This window comes from Mustela nigripes, chromosome 1 (genome assembly GCF_022355385.1).
Source record: "Mustela nigripes isolate SB6536 chromosome 1, MUSNIG.SB6536, whole genome shotgun sequence".
Lineage (NCBI taxonomy): Eukaryota > Metazoa > Chordata > Mammalia > Carnivora > Mustelidae > Mustela > Mustela nigripes.
The window spans coordinates 129,057,442-129,082,797 of NC_081557.1; the positions used below are offsets into that span (position 1 = coordinate 129,057,442).

Sequence of the window (25,356 nt, forward strand, 5' to 3'; positions counted from 1 at the left end):
TGGAACACCAAATCTGCTGGGGATTTTAAAATTATTATTTATCACAATGATCATTTACCAACCCAATTTTGGAACATCCTATTTCAATCTTCAAGAATGCCTATTATTGCTACTACCCATCAATATTTAAATGAAATACATCAGAAATATTGTTCTAAGCATACATGGCTTGATAGGAGCCATTAGCTACAAGTGGCTATTAAACACTTGAAATGTGGTGAGTCTAAATAGAGATGTGTTATTAAAAATAAGAAATACATACCAGATCTCAAAAGCAGTATGAAAAAAGAATGCAATATATCTAAGTAATAACTTTATATTGGTTACATGTTGAAATAACAGTATTTTGGATAACAAAATTAATTTCACATGGCTCTTTTCATGTTTTAAAATGTGACCATGAGAAAATTTAAAATTACACATGTGTCTGGCAATTGTGGCTTGCATAATTTTTTAAGCCTACTTTTTAAAAAAAAATTATTAATTTTAAAGAGAGAGAGAACAAGAAAGAGTGCAGGGTGAGGGGCAGAGGGAGAGGGAAAGAGAACTCAAGCAAACTCCAGGCTGAGCATGGAGCCCAAAGTGGGGCTCTATTTCACAACCATAAGATTAGGACCTGACCTGAAACCAAGAGTCAGATGCTCAACTGACTGCTCCACCCAGGCACCCCAAACAGCAGTAAGCCTGCTTAAAGAACTGATCAACACTTCTGAAAGCTTATCCAGACAGAATGAAAAGCATCATTGAGGGTCATATCTGATATGAAGCCACCAGTGATACACAAAAATACAAAATTAAATGATCCCCAGAACTCTAAAATGCTAAGTCATGCTAAAATTTAAAGACTGCTTTAGTAAAATGTAATAAAGTCTTTTTCTTTCCTGAAAAATTCATATTTTTATTTCTATTTCATAGGGATAACCATTATTTTTTAGTAAGTTATTCTCTGAGTATTAGAAGAAAGCAAGAATTAGGGTTTCTAAGATATTCAAGTTCCCCTTCAGTGCAAAAAGAGTTAAGTACTAAAAATGTTATCGTTATTATTTTCCCTGAAAAATTAATCTTCTATCTACTTCAAAACACTTCATTTTTTTAAAGACTTTTTTGGAAAGATTTTATTTATTTGACAGAGAATGCATAAGCAGGGGGAGTGGCAGAGGGAGAGAGAGAAGCAGACTCTCTGCTGAGCAAGGAGCCAGATGGGGGGCTTGATTACAGGACCTTGGGACTATGACCTGAGCCGAAGGCAGAAACTTAGCCAACTGAGCCACCCAGGCACCCCTAAAAATTTTATCTTTAAGTGATCTATACACCCAAAGTGGGGCTCAAACTTACAACCCTGAGATGGAGAGTTGCATGCTCTACTGACTGAGCCAGCCAGGCACCCCACAACACTTCATTTTTGTAAAATGTTCGGAAAATATTTTAGAAAATGCATATCATATTCATCAAGCAACCTTGCTTTATTTATTTATTTATTTATTATATATTTTAGAATACACTCAATAAAGTATTCTCACCACCCATATTTCACTATCTTCAGTGTACTGTTTAACATCTTTCTTATTATTTCCAGAAACTCAACAAGACAATACAAAAAGAGATCAGACTATAATTAATATGACTCCATCTGAAATGCAATGTTGTATATCTCAATGAAATAGTACTGACTTAAAATGTGCTTTCTTATACATTTATTCTTATACATTATATTACTATAATAACTTTAATGTGCTTTCTAAGGTGTTAAAATGTAATAATTTTAAAAAGGCAAGATACAAGAAAAGAAGCAAGATTAAATACCTCCTCAGTTTTACAAGGACCATCTAGCCATGTGTAATAAGGCTCTTTAAATAGCATCTGGAACCATGTATTACATACTTTCCAAAGTACTTGACAAGTTTTAAGGACTAAATTAGTTAGCTATCAATATAAAAAATGTAATTTATCAATGTTCTACATACCCTACAGACATTTTGTGGTTTAAAAAAAAGGAGAATATACCTATTGGTTATAAGAGCAAGTAGGTTTTAGCAAATAGTCCTAAAGAAAATTTCTGTGCCTCTGAACATAATTAAATAAAATTCATAAGTGAAACTATATTTTTATTCAGACCAAATCAACTTGATACTTAGAATTTAAATTTTTAACTTTTTCCTTAATCCTGTATTCTACTTCTTCATATAGATGCTTTATATAACACTGCCAGAAAGCCAGAAATTAAGTAGCACAATAGCAAGAATTGAAGTTCTATATTTGTCTTGTAGCTGGAGCTTTTTTATTAAAGTCTGCTGGGGCATTCAAAAGAATGTTAGATGGGGCGCCTGGGTGGCTCAGTGGTTTGGGCTGCTGCCTTCGACTCAGGTCATGATCTCAGGGTCCTGGGATTGAGCCCCGCATCGGGCTCTCTGCAGGAAGCATGCTTCCCTCTCTCTCTCTCTCTCTCTCTCTGCCTGCCTCTCTGCCTACTTGTGATCTCTGTCTGTCAAATAAATAAATAAAATCTTTAAAAAAAAAAGAATGTTAGATGAATTTAAGTCTTTATTACTCATGAAGGAATAAGAAAATTAGGAAGAAAGGTAAAGAAGTTCCTCTGGGTTTTATTTTTTACTTTTTAATGTTACAGCTGTTTTGTGTGCATTTTTAATTTTTTACCAAGTAGGGTATTTTAAGGTGTTTGGGAAAATTGAACCAGACTTGTGCTAACTGAAGAATCTTGAGAGAAAAAAGGCTAAGATTCAGAGGAAAAGAGATGACAGAACTACAAGGATCTATCATCTACACTTCTTATCTAACAAAGCATTAAGAAGAAATGTCTAGTACTCGGAGGTAGAAAGTTGAAGTTATACACTATCTGCTTATTATGGAACAGAAAAAAATCTTCAAATTCATAATTTTATTTTTGTTCTTATTGTTTTTTGGGGTTTTTTTTTGTTGTTTATTGTTTTCAATTTTAAGTACCAAACTTAAGTACACAGCTATAACTTGGTCTTGAGGTGCTTAACAAAGGAAAGAATTAACAAATGTTTTAAAAATCATATTTTCAATTTGACAACAAAAAAGTCAGGCTTATCACTGTTTTCATGTATCTATATCCCTTATTATGTCTCAAAAGAGTTAAGTAATTCAATAGTTTTAAGATTAGAAGAATTCAAAAATAATTATTAAATCTATTAGCTACTATGATTTACTGTTATCTAATTACCCATTTTTTTAAAAGATTTTATTTATTTATTTGACAGAGATCACAAGTAGGCAGAGAGGAATGCAGAGAGAGAGAGAGGAGGAAGCAGACTCCCTGCTGAGCAGAGAGCCCGATTCGGGACTCGATCCCAGGACCCTGAGATCATGACCTGAGCCGAAGGCAGCGGCTTAACCCACTGAGCCACCCAGGCGCCCACTAATTACCCATTTTTAAAGTAAGCGCTAGGCCCAAAGTGGGGATTGAACTCAGAGCCCTCAGATCAAGAGTCACATGTTCTACCAATTGACCCAGCCAGAAGTCCTCTACTGATGACTCTTAAAGAATATGATATATAATTTCAACATATCTCAGAATACATTATTTGCAATATGAAAAAAAAACCCTATAGATGTCCCAACATAAAAAGTTATTCTGCATATGATGTAATCTTCTTCAATAAAATACCTTTGATATAAGCAATGTTATGCTCTATTGTAAGATATATCATGTGAATACATTTTATAGTCTGCAAAGCATCACACCTAAAAGATATAATTATTATATTAAAGTTTTTAAAGGTACTCTATAGCAATATAAGCATTGGTAATGTAACTTTTCTTCTTTTAAACCCCAATATTTCTTATATGGTGCCTATCATTTTCTTCCATATAGTATAAATATTTATAGAAGTCATATTTCTTTATGAGACGATAAGGAATTTCACATCCATAGGCGTATCTCATTATATTCAAGAGCATCTAACACAGTACCTAGCAGAAAGAGACAGTATGTCGTAAAATAAAATACTTCTGAGGTTGGAAGCAAAGATCTAGTAGGGATTAGGTTAGCTATAGTTTTTTATTTTTTTACAGTAGTGAACATATGTATAGACAGAACTCTTCTTTTCCCTCAATAACAGTGCAACCAAGCAGAGTCAGGTATGAATTTAAAATTCATAGCAAGTTAAAGATGATTACCTTACGCAAAGAGAAATGGGATCTTTAAAATAAAATGAAGCCAAATAAAATTAAATAAATTTAAAGGCTGAGAGTCTTCTCACAGCATTTTTCTGACTGTATTAATTTTATTTATTGAGTTTGCAATGACATTCAGCATGCTACCCTTATGTTCATACTACTCTATTTTTCCTTTAAAAATATTCCAAGGAGGAAAAAAAACAACCATTCTGTAACTAAAAAGAAAGAGACAGGGAGACATATGACAGGTAGAAACAGACAAAGAACAGAGAAGCAGAGACAGACAGACAGATTCTGTACAGTGGTTCTTGGCCATTTAATTAAAGCCTCAGCCTTTGAAGCTTCTCTTTAGTGAACAGTGCTACGCTGCAAGAGAGAAATTGTCAACATTCATTCAACAAAGAACACAATGGTATTGGTAACTTTAAAATGAAACATTTCTGTACCTTAATATCAGATGTATCACGCTGACAGTTTCGCCAAGCTCTGGAAATTGATGAAAAAGTTCGATCTGCATGATCAAATTTACCCCCTTGCAAATTGAGGAAATAAGTTGTGAAAGGTTCCTAAAAAATAAGCAATTAAAAAATCCATATGTTTCCTCATGTATAAAAATATGTTTTTTTAAATAAATCATTACATTTAGATACCTTAATGAATAATAGACTTTAGCCAACTAAATACAAACTAGGTACAGAATGGAAATTATATCTAAATTATTATATTAATGATTTTAAATCATTATTGTTTCAGAAGAAATGTTTCCAAAATTTGGCATTTGTAACATTTTTCAGACTCTCTCCCTTTTCAGGAACAACTTATTTATAAAATTCAAACATAAATTACATTGTATTTTCTTCATAGTATAGGGAAATAGTCTAATATGTAATATTCCTATTATTATGGCTCAATATTTAATTTGTGATTAACAAAAGAAAAATGTTTGGGAGATTTAAAAGCCTCCTCTTAGTTAAAGAACACTTAAACACATATTAGTAGATAATTGCTTGAAATTAGCTAAGCACTATAAATTACTTCTAGGATTTATGTCTGCCTGTACTCTACTAACAAGCTTTAATTAATGATGTGCTGCTAATGCTTTCCCAAAGAAATTACTTTCTAGTAGATGAATCACCTTTCAATTTTACAGAAACATTTCTTGTTTAACCAATATATTATCAATACACAGTAGCCTTGGTGTAATCTACAGACATACTTTATTCCATTTGCATCAACTGAAGTTTCTAAAATATATGAATATATGCTATCTTAACAAAATCTTATTTAGTTCTTATTTTAATACACTATATTTCAAAATAACCTATGTTACAATTTAAGATCTGATGAGATATCAACCCTTTGAAGAGGCACATTTAAAAAAAATACTCATACTAATTCCAGGTGAAACATTTTTAAGGCTATTCTATAGTAACATGTTATCAAATACATACCAATGGGGTAAAGAGATATTTATAATTAGAGATCTAACCACTGAAAAAAAAATTTAGCACTTAAAAAAGATGCTGACAACTTTCAATCACTGCATATTCTCCACAACATTGAATTTAGTCATTCATGGTTTATTACTCAAGTTGAACTTACTATTCTTAGCAGCCATGCAAGAACAAAACTTGCAGTTGAGTAATGAGTACCATAGTGGAACTTTGGAACTTGATCATCTTCCCATGATTCATAACGCTCTGCAAAGAATGCTGCTCTTTTTGGATTCAAAGCTCCTATTGGCTGCCAGTGTGGAAGAAAAACAAAACAAAACAAGAACACATAAATGTAATCAACTTTTATTTCTTTCTTCAAATGTCATCCTATCAGCAAGTGTGAAAGTCAATTTAAATATACACATACACTCCACTGAAGCTAAAAACATGGTGCTTTACTTTCAGAAAGTGGATGGAAATTTTTTTTTCCAATGCAGATTAAACATGCACATGTAAATGGAGGGAAAAACCTGTCATTTCTCAGTGAGTCTAGTTTCTGTTGAATACAGGTTTTTAATCAGACCGTAACAAGTATTTTCATAAAGACAATTACATGAAGTGAATATTAGTTACATAATACTTTGGAAAGCACTTAAAAATCCTGTTTAGGTCATCAGAAGCAAGAACCAGAAACAGAATCTTGATGTTAGAGAATTAATTTACAATAGCTTCTGAAAAGAGGATGAAACAAAACTGGAAGGGAATGCAGAGTGCAAGGAACAGAAGGAGTGAAAAGGGGTTAAGTGTACATCTAGAAATTTCTACAAGCATGGATAAAAGCAGAATTTAGAGGATAAAAACTTCCCTGCCTGAAACCAATCAATCAAGTTTATGTGTGTGTATGTTGGGGAGGGGGGTTTAGAAGGCAGATTACAAGCTTATACCAGAAAACGATACATTAGAGCAGAGGGCTGAAGAGCAGTACAGCGAAGTGTTGTGGAATGTGGGCTCACTGGAATAGTAATAATATGCAGTCTGAAGGTTGTTTTGGAAAATAAAATGAGTAATTACATGTAAAGTCCTACCAACCATGCCTGACAACATTCAATGAATGCTATTACTTTTAAGATTATCATTCAGAATTGGGGTCAAGTTTGAATAAAACAAGAGCCTGTAAAACCCTTAGAATATTGGGGCGCCTGGGTGGCTCAGAGGGTTAAAGCCTCTGCCTTCGGCTCAGGTCATGATCCCAGGATTCTGGGATCGAGCCCCGCATGGGGCTCTCTCCTTAGTGGGGAGCCTGCTTCCTCCTCTCTGTCTCTCTCTGCCTAATTGTGATCTCTCTCTGTCAAATATATAAATAAATAAAATCTTAAAAAAAAAAAACCCTTAGAATATTACTTGGCATAAGATAAGAGCTAAATAAATGTTAGCTGGTATTACTATTATTGCTGCACCTGTTGTTATTTAGGGGATACATGAATTTCATTAAAAAGCATGCAAAATTTTTTGTGATTATGCAAATGTTAAGGAAAACAGAGTATTAAAATTCTCAAAGGAATCTGAGGTCTCCAAGAATTTTAAAAACCACCTGCTTTAAGTATTAGCTCATTCTCATAAAACATTCTGATCTCTAGAAAATCTCTATTCCTTATTTGAAATATAATTACCATTTCACTGAAAAAAAAAAACTGACTTTCTTAAATGAGCACTTAGGAGTTAGTCACTTCATTTAAAAGAGAAAGAAAATATCTTAAATATCTTATTTATAGGGGGTATGCTAACCTGAAATAAATAACAAATATGGGTTTTAGAATAGATTTTTCTGAAATATTCTGTTAAAAATGAAGCAAAATTAAACCAGTTTTTAAAATGCTTTTCATGTTAATATGTGATTTATGGCAACATCTTAAATTCATCATTTTCACTATCTTTCTTAAATTAATTGTTAACTTTTTTGAAAACTATCTTTAGGACTGTCCCCTTTCTATAGCTTGGTTTGAATCAACATTTTATATTGTCTTTTTTTTAACTTTACAAGCAAATTCTTAAAAATCTTTTATCGATTACTACTTTAGACCAGTATCTCAGTATACCAATTTAAAATGCCATCTTTTAAAGCATTAGTTTCTGTACAGAAGAATTAAAGCTGGTGTACTAAATTTATGCCAGTTAAGAATGGAAGTGACTGAAAGAAATCTTTGTTACAGAATCAATTTGGAATGGGTTTAAATGTATTTTAGCTGTTGTCCCTAAACACTGAGCCATACAAAAGGAAAGAGTGAAGGAATAAAATCATTGGAAGACAAATTATGTGAATTAAAAATAGAATCAATGCTCCTTTTGTATAGTTCTGCAGCATATTAAGTATTCACTTTATCTGCTCCTATTTTTATTACTCTCAAAATGAGTATACCTCCAAAATCAATAGTTACAGAATCACGTTTCTTGAATATAATGCTAAAACCAATTAGGATTGATTTCACTAGCATCCGAGAAAAAAATGGCATCATGCAGAGATCCATATAGGTAGAACCCACAGTATTGATTCTAGCTGTTATTGTTACACTTGGTTTCTGAAGCTTGCTATAGGACAGCTATCAAGACGTGCCACATTTATTTGTAAGCATATAAAAAAGAAGTCCCCAAATAAAAGAAGGTTAAAAAAAAAAAAAAACCAGTGGAGCTGTGCAATGACAATGATACACTATCAGCTTACTCAGAGAAGTTACAGTGGGAATACACACATTGAATTATACATTACGTGAAAGCACTGATTTATTGTGGTAATAACATCCACCTCATTAAAAGATTCTGCTTTGCTGCAGTTGGAAGGCTACATATTGTTTACTGCTATAAATTAATGGCAGTGCAAAGAAGACTGTGGAACCATCCTAACAATAGATCTGTAATGACAGTGCTGTATATCACAGCTTCCTCAGCAGCTTCATAATAAAATGGAGACAATGTATTGAGCTAATACATTCTACCATGCTGGCCTATATTTTTCTGACAACTGCTTTAAAAGATGAGCTGAATTCAACTATGTTATAAAGCTGCAAAACATTTAACTAAGCAAGAGTCAGGCATACACCAAAGTGCTTCATAGCATTTTTAAAACATTGTCTAAATCAGCATTTCAAGATGTTTATTCATCTTTGCAAAAGAACTAAAAATAAATGCTGTGGCTTCTCTTACTTATACAGTATATTAAGAGTAACAATTGGAGGACAATTCAGGAGGATGCACAGCAATATTTCTACAGGGAGTTCTTTGTACAATTTAACTAGAAAAGCTTGATAGACTTTTTTTTTTTTTTTACATCAGCAAACTAATTAAAGGAAGAAAAGTAAAAATACTGGTCATTTAAAATGGTCATAACTTCCTGAAAAAAATCAATAAAAAATAGGTATTGATTAGAGAGAGGTGCAATTCAAGGTCAGAACAAGGTAAAAAATAAATAGCTTTAGGATACAGAAAAGTAATTTTAAAAATTACAAAAAGCTAACAAATAATATTATATAAGTTTTTTTTTAATTTACAGAATAAAGCTTGAGTCACAACAGAATTAAAGTCATTCAGATAAAATAGAATGACTTAAAAATTAGAGTATCAGGACTAGTAACAGACGCATTATGTTTGTAAAAAAAAAATGGAAATAAGAACTTAGATTGAAGTAGGAAAAGACAAATAAAAGAAAAAAAGAACACCAAAACTCTTGAAAATCTACAAATAGGAAAAAAAATCATTATGCCTAGTACATTCTTATCTCAGAAATAGCAAAACTGACAACTGTGGTAGAGTGATAAATATTCTGTTGCAGAAATACTAATACCTTCCAGAACATGATATGCAAAACAAAACTTTCTAAATCAGGTTTCTTAAGAGTATTGCAATAAAAAAAAAAAAACATCTTTTTATTACCTTCTCTGAGAAGTAATTTTGCTAATTAGTAGAGAAACAAAAATACTGTGTGTGGAAATGCCCAGCTCAGTGCTTGGCACACAATAAATTATTCATGATAACATTTATTACTATTTTGCAGCTTATTTGAGGAATAACACTTAAGAAAAAATTACTAAATAAGCCTGATGAAATTAGTAGTCTTAGAAAAGAATGTAATTAAACATCATGATCTTCTAATGGTGCATACAGTACTGTGCATTACCTGTTATAAGCCTCACAGTACAAAGTAGTCCCAATAAACTGAATTACCCTTCCTCAAGAAAATAACCAAAAGCAAAATTACTTTTAAAAGTCCAAAGGGCATCCAAATGTTACTATGAAAAGCATATGAAATGTCAAGCAAATTACAACTATCTTCCACTACATCAATTAAAAACAAACAGTTTTGGATTCACAGACCCCTTCAAAGGCACATAACGGACTTTCTCATCTAATTACTAGTAAAAGTTGGATGTAAAAATAAATGACTTTTACAGCATTGATGCATTCTAAGTTTTTTTCTTTTTAAAATTTTAGGAACTCTTACCTGAAGTTATTTAATTAATACCCCCAGCACACCCTTTGCATTTTATAAGACATTATTACACATTCTCATGGTAAATATGTGAGCTAGCAATCCCTGTTTTAAAAATGAAGAAGTATTTTGAGTAACCTACTTCAAAGTCAACATAAATTTAGGAGACACAAATTCAGCACTCAAAAATCCAGTCTTGAGGTCATTTTATCTACTTAACACTGTTGTATTAATTACAAATTGTTTCTTCTAATTTCAACAATTTCTTATGTTTTCATTTTTCAAATACAAGATTTATTTAATCGGTTGGCATAAAGGCTAATAATATATGTAAAGTGCTTAGCAGAGATCCTGGCACAAAGAAAGTACTTCACAATCGTAGCTGCCATCAGTGTTATTGTAACCCTTATTACCACCATGACTGACATAAATCCTTCTTCCTTTTGAGATTAATATATGAACTGTTCTAAGTTATACCAACTCTTCAGAAGTTCCTAAATGATTATAGTTACTAAGAAGAAAGCCAAAGTAAATTGGCAAGGAATCTCACAAATTCAACAAAGCAGAGATTTGCTTAAGTTAACAAACTTCTCTTTTAAAACCCAAGTCTCAAAAGAGTTTTTTTGTTTGTTTGTTTTGTTGTTTTTTTTACATCTTTTTGTGAAGGCCTTCTTTGGAAAATCATTAGATCCAAACATCTCGAGGATGAGATGCAGAAGAAAGGATTGAAGAAAAAGTAAAGGATCATTCTGGTGCATAAAATACAGAAATAGGGCCTTCGGAAACACTGAAGGATAGGGTATCATTAAAGATACATTTTGTCGTTATAAGGGAGTGGTGAAGAGATGTCAAAATTAAAAAGGGGCTCAGGAAGGGGAGGTAAAAGAACACAACAATTTTTAGGATCTTGCTTAGGATCTGGATGACTAATCTAAATCTATCTCCAATCTCATCTTCATTTGGTATGATTAGGAAACTGGAAACCTCTTTTAATTCTATGACTACACTTAAAGCCTGTCCTACAGCATTTAAGAGGTCATGTGCAAGAGACATTTTATATATATTTTTTTCCTGTAAGTAGGATAGGCCTATAGACACTGAAAGAGGGCTACTGCAAAATAAGGGATTAAAAACTAGCAAGGAAAATATAACAAGATGGTTGAAATCCATGTTACAGAAATCCAATGTTATATGTTATAAAAATGCCAGATTAAAGGACGGAACATTAATTAAAAGGTATCTAATAATTCATGAATGGATTAAACCAAAAAACTTCAAATTCAGAGGATGAAAGGGAATGGATTATTGGCAAATTTGATATCATAAAAGATGATAATTTCTGATTACAGAACAGTGATCTGGTTTGGAAGATTACAAGAAATAAATAACATACAGATTAAAGGGTCCCCTCTATCTGATGACAATGCTACTATGTATTGGATTTAAGTGAAGGTTCTAAGACTCTGACATAAGTTACTTCATATTCTCATCAACCCCTTAATATAAACCTATTAGCATTCCTAATTTTTGGCAAAGCAATTGAGTCAGAGAAGTTAAATGACAATTAATGACTGGCTACCGAAACAGTGGCAGGGGCAATATTTAGAACCAACTTTATAACTAAATTGACCAGCAAATCCTAGAATGATTTGGGTTGTATGGATTGATAAAAATGCTGATGCTGATTTTGCAAAGTCATTGGAATCCTTTCGTGGGAGATTTAGCTTAAATATCCTTTTGAAAATGTGCTAGTACATTTTTATCCCTACTTATCTAATGTGTATAGGTATCACTTCAGCAGAAGTTTTCATATCTGAACAAACAAACAAAAAATATCTTGCTTGGGGCACTGAAAGATGCTTTGCACAAACAGCTTTAAAAAAAAAAAAAGGTGAACAGGGGCGCCTGGGTGGCTCAGTGGGTTGGGCCGCTGCCTTCGGCTCGGGTCATGGTTTCGGGGTCCTGGGATCGAGTCCTGCATCGGGCTCTCTGTTCAGCGGGAAGCCTGCTTCCCTCTCTCTCTCTGCCTGCCTCTGCGTCTACTTGTGATTTCTCTCTGTCAAATAAATGAATAGGGTCTTTAAAAAAAAAAAAGGTGAACAAAAAGGAAAATATTGTCCCCAAAGTTCATGGTTTTACTTTTCGCTTAACTTCTGTATTTATACATCCATATCCATGAACCCAATAAGAGCCTTAAAATTCTCTGTGGGGTGCCTGCGTGGCTCAGTGGGTTAAAGCCTCTGCCTTTGTTTCAAGTCATCAGGGTCCTGGGATCGAGCCCCACATCTGGCTCTCTGCTCAGCGGGGAGCCTGCTTCCTCCTCTCTCTCTGCCTCCCTCTCTGCCTATCAAATAAATAAATAAATAAATCTTAAAAAAAAAAATTCTCTGTGCTGCTAAAGCTTTTTAAAGAAGCCACTGAATTTTATTTTGTTTTTTCACCACCTGCCTTCTTCCCCCACCGCCGAGAGAAGAAAATAAATGGATAGTCTCTGTCATTTAAGCAATGTTGCCACTGTTAGGGGGTGCAGTACTATTTTGTGTCAGTTGTAGCAGCTCTTTTATCTAAATGACAAGTATAACAAACAGCCTGATCAGCATTTTTACTCAACCTTGGCTTTTAGGGTATTTTGTCATATGCTATATATGGCTGAAATGGTTTGGCACTTATCTTCACACACTCTACATTTTATTTAATATTGTCAAGAAAAAAATTTCATTGGCACACTACTGTGGCTTTTAGAGTTAACAAATAAGCACTTTTGTTTTCAAGTACCAGAGCAGTTTTTAATCCCTTGAAAACACACTTTCTTGCAAGTGGTGTTAAACATATACCTACTATACTATTTCAATTTAACAAACACAGCCTAGGAAAAAGCAAATATTCCACTTTACTTATCGCGCCTATGTAGAATCTAAATCATTTCAAATGCTCACAATGGTAGATTTAGTAGCCTCTGCAGTTCTATGTTCTTCAGCTACAGCTTATATTACATGATTTTTACTACAGGTTTTTACCTGAATTTGAGAAAGGCACAGAAATTGATTAAAATAATCTGATAATCCAATGGCAATGTTAAATTAAATGCCTAGAAGGAAACCCTCCCCCGCCACCAAAAATAACAAAAACAAAACACCAATTTTAACAATCCAAGGCCAAAGGAAAAACAATAGTTTCAGCAATTATGAAAATGATATACACCAAAGAGGCTCAAGGCTGATATAATAAAACCTATTCATTTTCAGAAAGATTCATCTCACCACTTAAAGAAACAGTTAAAACCATTAACATCAGGCGTTCCAGTCCAAGATGATGACATAAGAGGTTCCTGAGCTCATTTCCTCCGATGGACAAACTAAATCTACAGTTACACACATATCAGTTCCCTCTTGAAGAAAGCCTATAACTAGCAGAGCTACATTATCAGACAACAAGAAAACACGCACATAGTAACAGGTAAAGGCTGTGCACACTGTTGCCATAAATCCCACCTCCAACATAGTAGCGTCCAATTGGGAAGAAACTCAAAACTCACAACTTCTTGAAGACTGAAGATTTTTGGACCCAACATCCAGCACCCCAATTAAGACTTCCACCTGTGAGAGAGGCCCTCCAGAACACCTAGCTCTGAAAGCCAATGAGGTTCACATCCATGAGACCATAAGACAACAGCAAAACCAAACCAAAATCGCACAGTTCTACACTAGCTCAAGAGACTCAGCTTAACTATCCCCCAGTGCTCAGTGCTGAGACAGCAGAGAGAAATGCCAGTCTCCCAGTCCTTCCTTGAAAGAGGTCTAGTTGCACATCTTAAAAGCTGCAGCCTGAGTGTCAGGATCCTAACTTAACACACATCTAAGAAGTGCAATCCTCCCCTGCTACCAGAGAAGCCAGCAGACACTACATCTGCATTTTTCCTTTAGCCCTCTCCAAATCACCAATATCTCCCTGGAAAGAGCTTGTGCACAGGACTGGCACTTCTGCTTTCATGGCTGCCACCTAGAAGATGGATCCCTTGGTCACCCAGTTCACATGGCCATTAGGGCTTCTGTTCACAAGGTCCCACAGGACTGCAGCACACAAAGAGTTTTTTAAAAGGCTATCATCGCCCCCACCCCCACTCCCCCCCACCCCCCCAATCCCCCGCTCCCTACCAGGGCTCAATGTCCAGCTCCCAGTCTTCCCCTAAAAGAAGTCTACTTGCAAACTTTAAAAAGCTGCTGCCAGAGCCTCTGGCTTCCAATCAGCTTGTACCTACTGCTGACTGAAACCCTCAACTTTGGGATACTCACAGGTCTTAGCACACTCTCAATGACTGGGAGCCACAAAAAACATAGAAGGTGGTTTGGACAATCAGAAAGTTTCGAGATAGAATGTAACTTGGTATTAAGGAGGACAAGCACAAATACCACCCACTTCCCCTAATCTCACTCTTAAAATGAATCAAAACCCTTAGGCTGATAGGGGAGGAATACCAAATGCTCTCATCCCAGAACCTGGAAGAGAGATAAGACATTCTATATTACCAGAGGACCAGACAAAAATCTACTGCTTCTGGGGTAGAATAAAAGCAAAAGCCCTTTTACTTAGGAGAAAGGGAAAAAACCCTCTTTGAGCCAGGGTTCTGTACTGATATAAAGGAGAGGTCTGCTACTACTGGGAGAGGGACAAGAAAACCTCTCATGCCTGTGACCTGCCACAGACACAAGGCAAAGTCTGGATGTCATGCAGGGTACAGACAAGAAGGATGAGAAGGCCCACTGAGAAGACCCCGCAAGGTCTGCTTAAGAGTGATGATGGTTGGGGTGCCTGGGTGGCTCAGTGTGTTAAAGCCTCTGCCTTTGGCTCAGGTCATGATCCCAGGGTCCTGGGATCGAGCCCCGCATCGGGCTCTCTGCTCAGCAGGGAGCCTGCTTCCTCCTCTCTCTCTGCCTGCCTCTCTGCCTACTTGTGATCTTTGTCAAATAAATAAATAAAATCTTAAAAAAAAAAAAAAGAATGATGCTGGTTCAGAATGAAGGAATTCCCCTACCCCGACCATAAGCCTGGTACTAAGTATCAAGCAACAGCAATCTACTCATGGGGAAAGGAAAGAAAGTAGAGAGAAGTCCTCAGTGCCACAGGCATAGAGGATCTGCCAGAGAGTGGAACAGAAACAGCGAGACAAAATCTCTAGGACCCTAAGATCCATACTAAGGACAAATTCAAATGGAAGGAATGGAGGAATTTGTGAAGTCTGTGCTGTACTTAAAGTAACAATGATGATAAGAAACCCAATTGAGCTCACCTATTGCCTGGATTGACTGAACTCCCCACACAAATTGTCTGACCTACAAAAAAGCACCCACAGTTCTGGGCATAAAATAGTATTCATATCCCAGTCTCTACTGATATTAAACCAAAAATTATGAGATGCTTAAAATACTAAGAAAAAAAATGACCTACTGTGAAGAGACAAAGCAATCAAAAGAACTATTCTCAGAGAGAATGCAGATGTTAGAACTATCAGAAAGGTTATTTAAAGTCACTACAATTCACATGCTAGAAAATCTAGGGGAAAAGGTGGAAAACTTACATGAACAGGTGGGAAATTTCAGCAGAGCAGGAAACTATAAAAAAAAGAATCAAATATAAATGCTAGAAACAAAAGAAAAAAAAATCAGAGGATAATTCTTTTGATGACCTTAAATGCAGACTGGACACAGCTATGGGGGAAAAAAAAAACACGTAAATTTTAAGGTAGAGTAACAGAAAAAGATAACTACAAGTAATAAAATAATGCTGTCATGGCTATATTAAGATCAGAAAAAGTAGCCTTCAGAACATGGAATATAAAGCGTTACATTACATAATGATAAAGGGATCCATTTATCCAGAAATCATAAAAATTTAAAATTGTTTCCTAGGATTCCTGTAACAAAGTACCACAAACTGAGTGGCTTAAAACAACAGAAATCTATTGTCCCACAATTTTGGAGTTTAAAAGTTCAAAATCAAGTTGTTGGCATAGCCATGTTCTCTTTGAAGCCTGTAGAGGGAAGATGCTTCCTTGCCTCTTCCAGTTTCCTGGATCCCAAGGTGTTCCCTGGGCTTGTGGCAACAGAACTCCAATCCCTGTCTCCATCACCACATGGTATTCACTCCTGATGTCTGTCTTAACGCGGTGCCTTAGTTTTCTTGTAAGGGCACCAGTCATATTGGATTTGGGCCCACCCCAATGGCCTCAGTTTAACTTGATTACATCGGCAAAGTCCCTCTTTACAAATAAGGTCACATCTATAGGTACCTCCTTCCTTGTGAGATGTCAATATATTGTTTTGGGAGACACAATTCAACTCATAACATGTACCCCAAAACAAATGATTCACATACATAAAACAAAAATGGACAGAAATGAAAAAATATATAGACAAATCTAAATCATAATTGGAGACATCAATACTACTCCCTTCGTCTCTCAGTAACCAACAGAACAAGCAGAAAATCAGCAAAGAAATCTAAGATATGAACAACACTGTCAACCAATTTTATCTAACTGGTTGTAAATGACATGTATAGAACACTTAACCTAACACAGAAGAAGCATTTTTTTCAAGTACACATGGAACATTAACTAACACAGACCATGTTCTGGGCCATAAACCAAATTTCAACTAATTTTAAAAACTGAAAATCATACAAAGTATATTCTCCAATCATAATGGAATCAAACTAGAAATCAACAAGAGAAGGATGTTCTCTCCAAACCTGTGGAAATTAAACAACACTCTTCTCAGTAATCCATGGGTCAAAGAGAAAATCACAAGGAAAATTAGAAAAAATTTTCAATGAAATAAAAATGAAAACACAATATACAAAAATTTGTTGGACCTTGTAAATCAGTGTTGATAAAAACACATAGCATTAAGCTTTTTACATTAGAAACAAAAAGAGATCTCAAATCAATAGGTTAAAGCTTCCACCTTAGAATACTAAAAAAGAAGAATTAAATCCAAATCAAAAAGAATAGTAGACAAAGTAAAGATCACTGAAACTGAACAAGAAAAAGCAATAGAAAAATAAACAAAATCCATAGACAGGCTGATCCAGAGGGGGTGGTGGGGTGGGGTGGGGGGGGAGAGGGCGAGAAAGAAAAAGAAAACTACCAAAATCAAGAATAAAAAATGAAATAAGTAAAATCTGCTAGTCAGACTACCAAAATTCATTCGATAACAGAAAGATAATATGAATAGCCCTTAATCTATGAACTTAATTTGAAGTTTTAAAAAAAAACCTTCCCAGAAATAAAACTCCTGGCCCAAATGGTTTCAATGACGAATTCCACTAAAACTTAAAGGATGAAATAACTTCTACACCATCTTTTCCAGGAAACAGGGTAAGAAGGAATAACTTTTAAAGCTGATTTTGTTCTGCCAGCATTACCCTGATGTCAAAACTAGATAAGGACATTACAGACAAATATCCTTCATGAACACAGATGCAAAAATTCTTTGGCAAATATTAACAAATCAAATTCAAAAAAATAACACATCAATGATCAAGTATGATTTATCTCAGAAATGAATCCCAAATCAACTAGTATAAAATTTACCATTCTAACAGACTAAAAAAGAAAAACCATATGATTATCCGCAGAAAAAGTATCTGATAAAATTCAATATTCAATGATAATGAAAATTTTTAACAAACTAGAAACAGAAGGAAACTTCCTCAACCTGATAAAGGGCATCTATGAAAAACCTAGTGGCTAATATACAAAATGGTGAAAGAATGAATACTTTTCCCCTAAGACCAACGGCAAGGCATTCTCAGCACTTGTGGTCAACACTGTATAATCCAGTAAGTATTCACTCAGAGATGATATATTCATTAATGCACGAAGTCCCAAAAACTCTAGCAAGGTTGCAAAATTCAGTCTAGCAAGGTTGGAAAATACAAGATTGATGTATAAAATTTAATTGTGTTTCTGTATCAAAAAATAATAACTGAAAGTGAAAATTTTATAACTCTTAAAAAACATGAAATTTAAAGGGAAGTTAACAGAGTATATATAATAATCATATGCCAAAAGCTGCAAAACATTAGAGAGAGACTAAAGAAAATCTAAAGAAATGGAAATTAAACCACATCCATGGACTGAAAGATTCAGTATTATTAACACATAATTTTTAGTAAAAATGGTCTACCAATGAAATATAATCTCAATCAAAATCTCAGCAGGACTGATAAACTAATTCTGAAATTTATATGAAAAATAGAGAAACCAGAATAGCTAAAGTAATTAAAAAAAAAAAAGGAGTCACATGATCTGACTTTATGACTTACTATAAAGCTATAAGAAAAGATATACTGTGTGGTATGTATATAAGAAAAGATAAACTGATTGAGCAGAACAGAGTTTAGAAATGGACCCACACATCTATAGCAATTTATTTACAAAGGTGCCAAGACATTTCATGAGAAAACATGGTCTTCTCAAAAAATGGTATTGAAAGAACTGGACTTCCATTTGTAAAAAAAATGAAGCTCAATACTTACCTTGCACCTACATTACAGATTAAAAATAGGTCACATTATAAGCCACAATATAAGAGTGTAATAATAATTATATTTGACCCAATTTGGTTTTACAAAAGCCAAATCACTGTTAGTTAACAATAAGCATATAGTCAATTAAGCTTTCAACTTCTTCAGTAAGATAGTCTCTCTCATATATACACATGTAAACAGTCCCCTCTAAGTGACCAGGGGCTACACGCCAGGAACAAATGCCACATTTTGATCTTCCCTCCCATTAACAACACTACTGCCACTGATATTTTTAACTCCGACTTTACTTTATCCTTTCTTCCCGTTTTTTTTGTACTACAAATTTCTAAGACTAAATGTAAAACTTCACATTTTTGTTTCATATTTCACTCAAATATTTCATGCATTTTATTATGCAAAAATCACTTAAAATTTTTTATTTTCATTACCGCAAAGTGAGTTGTATGATCAATTTGTGATATTAGTGAAACTGTTGAACAAATTAGGGCCCCTGACAGAATCTTACAAAGATGCAATAAAGAAGGTAATACCTCAAGTTTATCAAGGGCATTAAACAATAGGGCTATAAATGATCTGAACAGTTCTGAATGCTACTAATTTCTTTTAATTATCTTGCCTATTTATCAGGAAGGTATCACCCAGATTTTTGAACAATTTCCTGAGATATGTCACACTAGACTTAAAACTTCACTAATTTACTAACTTAAAATACATTTTTAAAGTAAAAAAGTTAATATAGTTTCACAGGATATATCTTTCTTTTATCTTTTTTTTTTTTTTTTAAGATTTTTAAGTAATCTCCACACACAATGTGAAGCCCAAACTTACAACGCTGAGATCAAGAGTTGAATGCTCTTCCAACTAAGCCAGCCAGGTGCACCTACAGGCTATCTTTCTAAGTGAAACTACTAATTTTCTTTTCTTCCTAACATTAAAAAATGTAACTAATTGTCTATTCTCCCTTTTATATTGAGCCACTGTTTCTTGTTTTTAGAATTTAACCTTTTTCCACTTCCAAAAACCTGGTTGACATCATAAATCATGAACTCACTTAAAAACAAAAATCCTTTTCTAAAAGTGGGAGAGTTTAAAATTAAGTCACACAGAAATAAAATGTTTCTGCTTAGATTATTCTTCTATAAATGGTTCATATATAACATACATTAAATTATAAGACTCTTTAAAAAGTAAAGACTATTTCATTCACTTTTGTTCCTGGCCCAGTCCTTAGAATAATGTCTATAAAAGTTAACCAGCAAATTAGTAATTATTTGAATCATCACATTTGTTCAACATAAACTAATGTTGAATTCAAGTTAAGTAGACTTTGGGAATAAAGAACTGGACAGGAATGTGGACATGTGACTTTAAAAAAAGATACTACATCATCCACTCTAAAATGCACACTATAGATGTTTAACTAGACTTACTGTGGTGATCATTTTGCAATATATACAAATATCAATAACTATTTTGAAGACCTGAAGCTAATAGAATGTTGTAGGTCAATTAACCCTTAACTAAAATAAAAGTAGTAACTGCCCCCCCCAACACTACAAATTCACATAAAAATAAGTTTTGAAGATCAGAGGGAAATACAAGAATGAGAAGTTGAAAATCTGACACACACAAGCATATAAAAAAAGCTACAAATACTAAACTTCAACTTTAATTTTTTTAATCAAAAACTCTTAAAAACACAAACCAATTTCTAGGTGTTTTGAAAACAATCTTTATGTAAATTCATGGTAGGTCTATGTTCCCTACTCTGAATCTACCCAAGTTAGTACACCCAGCACTAAACTAAGAAAACGGGAAGGATTAAGGGATAAACTGGCAATGCTGTGTAAATAAAACAATTCATTTATAAATAATAATGAATGGTCACTCCACACCATAGTAACTTCAGATGATTACAGAATAAATACTTCACTTTGAGGATTACTGACTGGCAGTGTGTTGCTGGTGTATGTCAGGATTATTCATCACCCTGACAGTAATACTAACCACAATCCATTTCAGTTACTTCAGTTTATCATATTCTGACTAATGTTAAAAAACAATGTCATTGAAGGCTGCTTAAATTAAGTGTAAGGTTAACCTCTGTTAGACTCATTTAAAAACTACTAGAAGGTAGAAAATCAAATCTGCAAAATACTTACAAAAGGTAAATTTTAACAAAGGTCACAAAAAACAGACTGACTTCCTGATTTAAAAACAAAACTTCAGCAAATTTTGTTAATGCAACACAATCTCTCTCTCTCTCTCTCCAAATATACATATGTATGTTCACACTTTGCTAAACTTATTTCACATTTTGAGGAAAGAGTGGCACAACCATATTTTAAACTAAATACATCACACTGAACAAATAATAATTTAAAGTTTAAGGTCAGTGTACCCATGATAATTTTCCTTCAGTAGCATATAAATAACTACATAATACTACATATAATAATACATAGCAATTTGCTATATAAGAGCCCCCCCCATCACCAATTAAGTAACTGAGAAAGGTCCCTTATTAATAAATGAAAACAGACTCAGATAATGTGCTATCTAAGTCCAAAGATTTCTTACTGTAGTCCTCTAATTTTAACTTTCTAGGCTACTTTCACATAGCATTTTGGTATATTTTTTAAAAACCATCTGCACTAATATTCTACTTTCTAGAGCATCATTTTCCTTTTTCTATTAATGTGATAGTTTTCTATTATCTCTGTGAGGACATTTATTCTGATTTTGCTTGTAAGGCTTTTTCTGTTTCCTGAATTGTCTTTGTTTCTTCTGGTTTCTTTTTATTTTTCTATTTGTTTTAGTCTTTGTTATCTTTCACATTGGAGACTGTCTTTAAATGTTCGCTAACGGCTTGGTAGTACCTTCACTTTTAGAATGAGGCACAAAAGAGCTGACTGAAGTCCACTGAACCTAAGTAGCACTGTGAGCTTACAGACTTCACTGAAGGGCAATCAGATGGGCTCCCTAAATGTTAGTATTTTTTCGGTCTTTTGTCTTGAGCCAGTCAATATGTTCAAAGCGCAATACAATCTTCTGTCTTAAAGGGTGGGGCTGGTATAAGCTGCCAGAGCTCTGATAGCATGACAACAAAAGGGATCTGGGGGTCTTCACTGTTCAGTACTTAAAGCTTTCAGTTCATCCTCCAGTTTTCCATTCCTTCCCATCAGCCCGTCCTCTGCTGTTCTTGGTGTTCTCAAATAAGAAACTTCTCTGGTATAATTTCTCCAAAAAGTTACATATCTCTTTCCTTTTGCCAAGATAAAGGAAAGAATGGTTAGATTTGGGGAAGAAGTAGACACAAATGCAAACAATCAAAAATACTCTTTCCACTTATTCCTAAAGTCTACCAGTTCACTGACAGGGACAGATCTGAGATCTCAGCCTTAACACTTGGAAAATGTGTGACTTTGGGGAGATCCTTAACCTCTCTGTATCTTAGTTTCCTTATCTGTAAAATAAAGATAACACTTTCCTTATAGTATTGTTGAGGGGATTCAAGGAGATAGCATATGTAAAATTTTGTTTATAAAGGAAGGCCCCTAATAGGGCTTCCCTCACAATCTAACAAATAGATTCTAAACTTTCCCCACATCATTCTTCAGCTGATTAGACTGTAAACTCCCCAAGGCAAGAGAGATAATTTATACCAAAATATCCAACATCAATGTGGCATATAACAGCATCCATATTTGGTGCCAAAATTAAAGTACTAAAATATATTTTATCAGCAAAAAAACAAAACAAACAAACACCAAAATCCAAGCATGGGGTAATTATTTTCTTTCTCTGTATTTACGTTTTACTGAAATGCTTTAACATCCATTACTTACTGTTGTAAAATCACAAGGTTTTTAATAAAATTTGAATTCCTTTGATTTGACTAAAGCTTAATACATTTTTAAAAAGGGGGTGTTGTAACACCTATCATATTTAAACAATATTCCCCTCCCCCTCCCAAAAGTGTTCTTTTCCCTCTGTGACATCTAGATGGTATACTGATTCCTGGTATATCTGTTACAGAACAGGACTAAAAGGACTGGCATTCGTCAGAAACAGCACTTAAAACTTAAAGAGATAAAGAAGTGCTGTCTGATCAACAACAGTTAAATGTCGGTAGTCAATTCCAGGTCAAGATGAAGCTGTATATTAAATGTGTGTGTTAGGGAGAAATATCTCACATATAAAAATACACAACCAAATGGTAAAAGATAAATGAGGGACATAGAAAGAAAATCACCTACTTTTCCTTTAAACAAAGAAAGAGAAGAAGAAACAATAAATACTAAGGACAAATAACTGCAACTCGTAAGCAAATAAATACATTCAAGAGAGTTTTGTCATTCAGTTCACTTATGTTATCTGAGAATTTACTCTTCAGAAACATTTTGCTCCAGACGAGGGCACCGGAAGCTGCTAGTTTGTTAACAGAGTTGTGAAAGGTATAACATTATAACATAGATTGAAAAAAAAACCCAAAACTATGATTTATTAGGGCTTGGATCAAAATTTAAAATTCAGTTTGAAGATAGGATCATAGTGAATTCTCCTTGAATTCCTACACTGCAAGCAAGAATCAGACAATCCTGGTCCAGGTTCATTTTCCCCTAATTCTTCGTTCTGCACCCTGAACCAAAAGAACAAGCTTACATGGCTCTAGCACTATAAAGCTGAAAAATGGATGATTTTTCTTTTCCTTCTACCTCAAACTCTCTTTAAGGATTTTCCTTCATTTTTGGAATGTAAGCTCTAAGTTTTAAAAAATAAAATACTTGCTTATACATTAGTCATTTCTGCTTTTTTATCCCAATCTTCAGTTTACTTTTTAGTAGGATAGTAGTTAACTAACTTGTTATTTTGAATTTCTAAACTAAGAGTCTCTGGCACACAATATTATTAAATAAACAAATGAAAAATAAATGAATACTCAAGTTGTAACATCAGGGATTCAACAGTTTTAGCCAAAGATTCAGCTTTTTCATAAAACAGGCTTAGTCAAAACAAACAAACAAAAAAAAAGCTTAGAGAATAACCTGGAACAAACACACTAAGAGGAACAATTTGGAAGAGCTTTCCTTTTTAAAGCACTGGAAAGTTGGTTACATTTTACCATGTATTTCAGCATGAGAGGTGAAAGGCAACTTGACAAAATAACATTAAAACAGACTTAGAACTTGATGCCAAAACCCAGTTTAGCACCCTGCAATATTTCTCAAACATTCTGGGCCCAAACTTTTAGTTTTTAGTAAGAAATATGTCACTTTAAACCATAAACCAGTGCACACAAATGTATGTACACACACACGCGGCTTAGGCCAAAGATTCATATATAACGCGCACTGATACTTCTTTTTTTAAATCTTAAGCTTCCTTCATTTATTTCTCTATAATATCTACCTATTTATTTATCTTGAGTATAGTTGACACACAATTTTGCATTAGTTTCAGGTACATAACTTAGTGATTTATCATTATATTTATATTTATATATTATTTATGTATATATTTATACATATATTATTTATGTTTCTATATATATGTTAAGTTTATACATTATGCTGATTCGCTACAAGTGTAGGTACCATCTTTTTGAACATGTCATTATTATGGTATCATTCACTAAATTCCTTATTCTGTGCCTTCATCCCCATGACTTATTCATTCCATAACTGGAAGCCTGTATCTTCCACTCTCCTATACCCATTCTGCCCAACCCCCAACCCCGTCCCTGCTGGCAACCACCAGTTTGTTTTCTACATTTATAGGTTTGAGATTCTGTTTTTTGCTTATTTGGTTTTTGTTTATTTTGTTGTTGCACAGTTACTACTTTTTAAGTTTTTCTATTCGTTTTTTAAAATGCTCGTTGTAAACTGCAGTTTGAAAAACATTGGCTTAGTGTTTAAATTCTGGTGCTAGCCACTATCTGTGTGACTTTGTACAACTTGCTTAACTTCATACTGCCTTAGTTTCTGTCTCTGTAAAAAAGACAGTGAATAATGTGGCCTACCTTATAAGGACTTTGTGAGGGTTAAAAAAAAAGTTAACACATATAATATACTTAAATAAGAGCTTGACAAAAGTAAATCCTCAATAAATATTAGTTAACAATAATAAAACGGCATATTCCCCCCTATAGCTAATCTATAGCTAAGTTTTCATTTGGAAGCTAATGGTTAGTGACTGCTTTTCAATGTAAGAACAAACTCATTTTTTAGAATAGGCACTGAAGTTATGATACATATATTAAATAATTCAAAATAATTGTGTGAATCAATTAGAAGAGAAATAATTGCCTCAGAGTATCGGGGCTTTTCTCTTTTAGAAAATTGGTTCACACAATCCATTTCCTACTAAGGGAAAAAGAAGAAATCATGGTGGCAGAGAAAATCTTTCTAATCTACAAAGAAAGCCCTGATACTGAAACATTCTGCCATCATAATTTGTTTTTATGATATGACATTTTATAAATATATTACTGTCCTAATTATAATTTCTTATAAAGACAAGACAAAAAGAAAATGTTCATTCCCATCTCTCCCAACGAGGTTGTCAAAATATAAAAATCTATGTATAATTGTAAAATACAGATTAAAGTCTCTCCCAAGTGGTTAGATCTGTCTTCTCAACAGTCAGAATTGTAGACCAGTGATGAAACAACTGGGAAAGTGAAGGGAAAAAAATCAACTTCAACATTCATTCCTACTTTTTTAGCTT

The 25,356-nt window shown here is 33.8% G+C and overlaps 1 protein-coding gene across 4 annotated transcripts in view; it reads right to left on the reverse strand.

The window, feature by feature from the left end:
- The window catches only part of LRBA (LPS responsive beige-like anchor protein), a 729,505-nt gene that overhangs the window by 165,158 nt on the left and 538,991 nt on the right, over positions 1-25,356 (reverse strand). For all 4 annotated transcript variants that reach the window (XM_059373625.1, XM_059373604.1, XM_059373615.1 and 1 more), the window contains exons 45-46: positions 5,764-5,904; positions 4,608-4,727 (exon numbers count right to left, since the gene is read on the reverse strand). In XM_059373625.1, coding sequence (XP_059229608.1) covers positions 4,608-4,727; positions 5,764-5,904 — 261 coding nt within the window. The remainder of the gene's footprint in view (positions 1-4,607; positions 4,728-5,763; positions 5,905-25,356) is intronic.